Here is a 6162-nt window from a genome sequence, read left to right as displayed (position 1 = left end):
CAAATACAAACCACTACAGGTTAAAGAAGTATATTTCTTGGCCCCATTTAAGATAGAAAGATTCACTCAAGCACTATAACAAAAAGACAACAAGCAAGGTTTTAATTATTTGTATTTGTATTTCATATTAAAAACTAACCTAATTCACATAATTGTAACATCAAACAGGCTAATATTGATATTAAATGGTAATGCCAACACTTCGAAGCTTTGTATTAAGTTCCAAAACATAAAAAAATAAAAAAAAAATAAAAAAAAAACAAAAAAACATTACAACTAACACAGATTCCAGACAATATAACTAACATAACCTTGTGTTAACTGTTTATTAGTCACTTATGTAACACACATAGACAGTTAGAGTTGCCAACTTCAGATGCAATACAAGGTGACTGAAGCTTCCCGTTTTCATACCAAACAGCTCGTTTTTCAATAAGTTCATTCACAAAATCATCCAATTTATCGATGTTTATATTGGGCATAACGACAACATGTGCAATGCACCCTTGGCACGCAAGCTGCCATTTGCGTGTGAATTCCTCATCTTTTGGACGCTCAAAAACGACTGTGCTACTTAGCTCATTTAACATGGCCCCTATTCCAGCACCTGTTAAACGGCCTTTTAAATAGTGAGCGTTTCTAAGGCATTTTTGGACCTCTTTTTGAAACCCTCGGTAGCCTTTACGGTTTAAAGTGTACCAAAGGAATATTGGGGCGTGACCATTACGACTTCCCATAATTGTTGCATCTCGAGAAGCAAGATATTCAACGTTTCTTGAAAGAGCGTTGATATGCTCCAATCTTGTTATTTGAACTCCACACGGCATTGGGCACCCAACAAATTTATGACCCGAAACACTTACGCTTCCAATAGGTTTCTTGAACGAAACCTTTGGTGCCTGATCATACACGTAAGTTAACAGCTTGTGTTAGTCTAACTGAAAGGTACATAACGATTAAAATATTTTTATTATCTTGTAAGTTGATTTTGTATACTGATTGTCTGCATCAGGAGTATAATTAAGCGCCTTGTAACTAATTTGTAATCTTACCTTTTAAACTAAATTTTTTGAATTGGGTCATATTACCTGTTAAAGATAAAAATAACCCAAATCGGCGTCTAATTTGCAGTAATATATACAACGAACAACTTACAAGTTTAACAAAAGGCATCATTAGACCAAACAAAGCCCCATCACAGTGGATGTAAAATCGGTCATGTCCAAATCCTGTTTCTTCAAGTGTCTTTATAACCAAATCAAGATCATCAACGGCTCCTTTCACAGTTGTTCCTATAACATAAAATATTAAATAAATATTGAAAATGTAAATATAGATCACATAGAATGAATACATACTGGCAAATACAGAAATAACAAAAAAATCAACCTATATTAACGTTGATGATTGCTGGCTTATCTTTGTGAAGAAAAAGTTTAGCCTTAAAATCTTCACAATCGATCTCCCCAGACATTAACGTATTGACCTTTTCAGACTCCATTCGGTACATTCGTGCAGCTTTGAAAATAGAATAATGAGAGTCACGCGAAGCATACAAAATCCCATCAGGAAATACTTCTCTCCTGTATATTTACACGTCACATTAGGTGATGTACTAATATCAAAGGTAAAAAAGACGATAAATGAGTTAGATAAATTATGTAAATTACAAACCCGACTAATATGCCATGAAGATTGCCTTCTGTACCACAATTCGTAATGTAACCCCAGTATTCGTTCTTTTCCAATTCCCATAAACGGGCAAACCAATCCAATACACCAACCTCAAACTGCCTAGAATGGACACCATAATTGCTCTCGATAAATGGGTCACCGAGGTTGTTTATGGAAAAATGTTGTAACTGAGATAATGCACCATAGTCGAAGTCCAGATTATAAGGATAGCCTGTAGAGAAAAAAATTATTAGGCGCAAGAATGCACAAAACTTTACAACAAACTTTATTCGCATTTTAATGTATCCCAAGTAGCCAAAAGCTAAATAACTGGTTATTAACCACGAGTATTGGTTTATCTTAACTACAGTACCTTTGAATGTCAGGAGAGCCGAAATGAAGTAGCAAAACTTGAATATGACTAACCGATTAAGGAGGTTTGGATGTGTGTTTATTAGGTGATAATAACATGATATTGTTAAGGTATTGTACTATGAATAAAATATGCAATAAATGCTCTCAAATTAGGATAAAAAGAGTAAGAAAACTCATTTTACTTCACAATACTTTGAATAAAAATGTTATAACTAAAACTAAATAAATAACCAGATAATCATAAGCAAAATCTCATTATTCAAACCCCAAAAACTACTTATCACAACCTCATATAATCACTTTCAGAACACACATCCAATGCAATCAGATTGCATAACAAGATTATTAAACAGAGAACAAGATCATAAACATAAAATAACATTTCAGTATAATTAAATAAGATGATGCAATAATATTGTTACCCAAATGATGTTTAGTCCTTTCAAGCAAAGACTTTCGATATCTAGCTAATACACTCGCCATATACGCTTCGCGTTCTCCAGTAACATCGTCATCAGCATCAGGCTCGGTTACCTCAAGACAACTAGTATGCACATTTCTTCCTAAAACAATCTCCCTCGATTTTTCGTTACCATTAACCAATTTCCCACATTCAATACCCGAATCATGAGAAGCAACAGGTGGTACAGGATCATTAATTACAGTTGTTGGATCAAAATCATCAGGCAATGATTCAACAGTTTCAAGATTAAGCTTATGTAACATCATATCAATACTTCCAGCCATTAGCTATACACCAAACAAACAAAACCCATGATATAATTTATCAAAAGATCAATCAAACATCAAAAAGATCGGATTTTTAATGTATGGAAATGATTAAATGATATGATCTAAAAACCATTTTTGTTTTCAAGATTATAATGGGATCAATTAAATAGGTTGTAAAGGAATAATTTTGTATAACATAAATATTAAAAATTGTACCTTTTTTTTATGGGAGGCGGCGAGATAGGAAGTGGGATGCTGTTTGATGAATGTGGTTATGGGGAGAGCCAAATGGGAGTGTGATTGAACTGTGATTTTAGTATTTAAAGACTAAATTGATAGAGAATAATTTAGATTTGGAATATCATTGTTATTTAGTTATAGTAACAATCCTTTTGCTACACAAGTCGCTAAATCCAGTACCTAAAGTTTTTAGGACTAACATGACTTATGTTATTTGGTATGTGAGTGATGAAATTAAATAAATACAGAGTAAAAAATTGTAAAAATAAAAATTATATCAATAGTCTCCTACAATTTATCCTTATAAAATATATAATTTGACATATCAAGTAGTACTAAGATCATTCTCAACCATGATTCCATATTAATATTAACATACTGTCGCATCATCATTATCTGAACATTTTCTTCACATCACTAACTCAAAACATTCACTTCCAACCATGACATACATTTTAACGGTATTATTATTATTATTATTATTATTATTAAAAATGAAATTCGAAACACTTTTCACTTTTAATGGACCTCACCAAACAATAAAAAATGCAGTTAAATAACATCCATTTTTAATTTTCCGGCTTTTCTAGCTCCTCGCTAGAGAGTTTGATTTTTTTAGATAGAGTTTGGTTGTTCCAAAAAAAATAACATCCTCCTTGTTCTTCAAGCATAAAATTCATAGAAAAAGATTAATAAAAAAAACTAAAAAAATCGTATAAAATATCATTTTCATCACGTCTTGGATTATGCCACAGATCGACGAACAACACAATGAGTACAAATTAGCGAGGCAAAGACATGTTTGCATTGTGCATGTTTATGGAAGAAAGAATTCGATCGATAAATTAACTTTACTAATCTTATACAGTTATACTTGTAGTGACCCGAACTTTTTCATGTTTATATATATATATTAAATGAAATTGTTATTTACATGATTAAGTGTTTCCAACATGTTAAGCAATCAAACTTGTTAAGACTTGATTAATTGAAATAGGTTTCATATAGACAATTGACCACCCAAGTTGACCGGTGATTCACGAACGTTATAACTTGTAAAAACTATACGATGACATATATATGGTTATATATATAGTTAACATAATTTTATTATAAGTATGTATCTCATTAGGTATTTTAACAATGAGTTATATACATAAAAATGAGACTATTAATTTAAGAAACTCGAAAACGATATATATAACGATTATCGTTATAACAACGTCTTACTAGGTATATATGAACCATATTAAGATATTGATACACTTGGTTAATTATGTTAAATGATAAGTAAATATATTATTAAGTGTATTAACAATGAAATACATATGTAAAAATAAGACTACTAACTTAATGATTTCGAAACGAGACATATATGTAACGATTATCGTTGTAACGACATTTAACTGTATATATATCATACTAAGATATATTATATATCATAATATCATGATAATATAACAATTTAACATCTCATTTGTTATAATAAACAATGGGTTAACAACATTCAACAAGATCGTTAACCTAAAGGTTTCAAAACAACATTTACATGTAACGACTAACGATGACTTAACGACTCAGTTAAAATGTATATACATGTAGTGTTTTAATATGTATTCATACACTTTTGAAAGACTCCAAGACACTTATCAAAATACTTCTACTTAACAAAAATGCTTACAATTACATCCTCGTTCAGTTTCATCAAAAATTCTACTCGTATGCACCCGTATTCGTACTCGTACAATACACAGCTTTTAGATGTATGTACTATTGGTATATACACTCCAATGATCAGCTCTTAGCAGCCCATGTGAGTCACCTAACACATGTGGGAACCATCATTTGGCAACTAGCATGAAATATCTCATAAAATTACAAAAATATGAGTAATCATTCATGACTTATTTACATGAAAACAAAATTACATATCCTTTATATCTAATCCATACACCAACGACCAAAAACACCTACAAACACTTTCATTCTTCAATTTTCTTCATCTAATTGATCTCTCTTAAGTTCTATCTTCAAGTTTTAAGTGTTCTTCATAAATTCCAAAAGTTCTAGTTTCATAAAATCAAGAATACTTCCAAGATTGCAAGTTTACTTCCAAGTTTTCTAAATCCATTCCAAGTAATCATCCAAGATCAAGAAACCTTTGTTACTTACAGTAGGTTATCTTTATAATACAAGGTAATAATCATATTCAAACTTTAATTCAATTTCTATAACTATAATAATCTTATTTCGAGTGAAAATCTTACTTGAACTGTTTTCGTGTCATGATTCTGCTTCAAGAACTTTCAAGCCATCCAAGGATCCTTTGAAGCTAGATCCATTTTTCTCATTTCTAGTAGGTTTATCCAAGGAACTTGAGGTAGTAATGATGTTCATAACATCATTCGATTCATACATATAAAGCTATCTTATTCGAAGGTTTAAACTTGTAATCACTAGAACATAGTTTAGTTAATTCTAAACTTGTTCGCAAATAAAAGTTAATCCTTCTAACTTGACTTTTAAAATCAACTAAACACATGTTCTATATCTATATGATATGCTAACTTAATGATTTAAAACCTGGAAACACGAAAAACACCGTAAAACCGGATTTACGCCGTCGTAGTAACACCGCGGGCTGTTTTGGGTTAGTTAATTAAAAACTATGATAAACTTTGATTTAAAAGTTGTTATTCTGGGAAAATGATTTTTATTATGAATATGAAACTATATCCAAAAATTATGGTTAAACTCAAAGTGGAAGTATGTTTTCTAAAATGGTCATCTAGACGTCGTTCTTTCGACTGAAATGACTACCTTTACAAAAATGACTTGTAACTTATTTTTCCGACTATAAACCTATAATTTTTCTGTTTAGATTCATAAAATAGAGTTCAATATGAAACCATAGCAATTTGATTCACTCAAAACGGATTTAAAATGAAGAAGTTATGGGTAAAACAAGATTGAATAATTTTTCTCATTTTAGCTACGTGAAAATTGGTAACAAATCTATTCCAACCATAACTTAATCAACTTGTATTGTATATTATGTAATCTTGAGATACCATAGACACGTATACAATGTTTCGACCTATCATGTCGACACATCTATATATATTTCAGAACAACCATAGA

General features: G+C 30.8%; 1 protein-coding gene across 1 annotated transcript; it reads right to left on the bottom strand.

Annotated features, from left to right (window-relative positions):
• Positions 1-284: 284 nt before the first annotated feature.
• LOC139845244 (serine decarboxylase-like) lies at positions 285-3063 on the bottom strand. Its single transcript, XM_071835496.1, has 6 exons — positions 2998-3063; positions 2472-2799; positions 1675-1906; positions 1390-1583; positions 1156-1292; positions 285-899 (listed from the first exon to the last, which is right to left on the bottom strand). The coding sequence occupies exons 2-6, from the start codon at positions 2794-2796 to the stop codon at positions 333-335; spliced, it is 1455 nt and encodes a 484-aa protein (XP_071691597.1). The 5' UTR covers positions 2797-2799; positions 2998-3063; the 3' UTR covers positions 285-332.
• Between the last annotated feature and the right edge of the window lie 3099 nt (positions 3064-6162).

Source organism: Rutidosis leptorrhynchoides, chromosome 4 (assembly GCF_046630445.1).
Source record: "Rutidosis leptorrhynchoides isolate AG116_Rl617_1_P2 chromosome 4, CSIRO_AGI_Rlap_v1, whole genome shotgun sequence".
Classification (NCBI taxonomy): Eukaryota; Viridiplantae; Streptophyta; class Magnoliopsida; order Asterales; family Asteraceae; genus Rutidosis; species Rutidosis leptorrhynchoides.
Note: the sequence above shows the minus strand (reverse complement) of the source record. Positions and strands in the feature narration are given on the sequence as shown.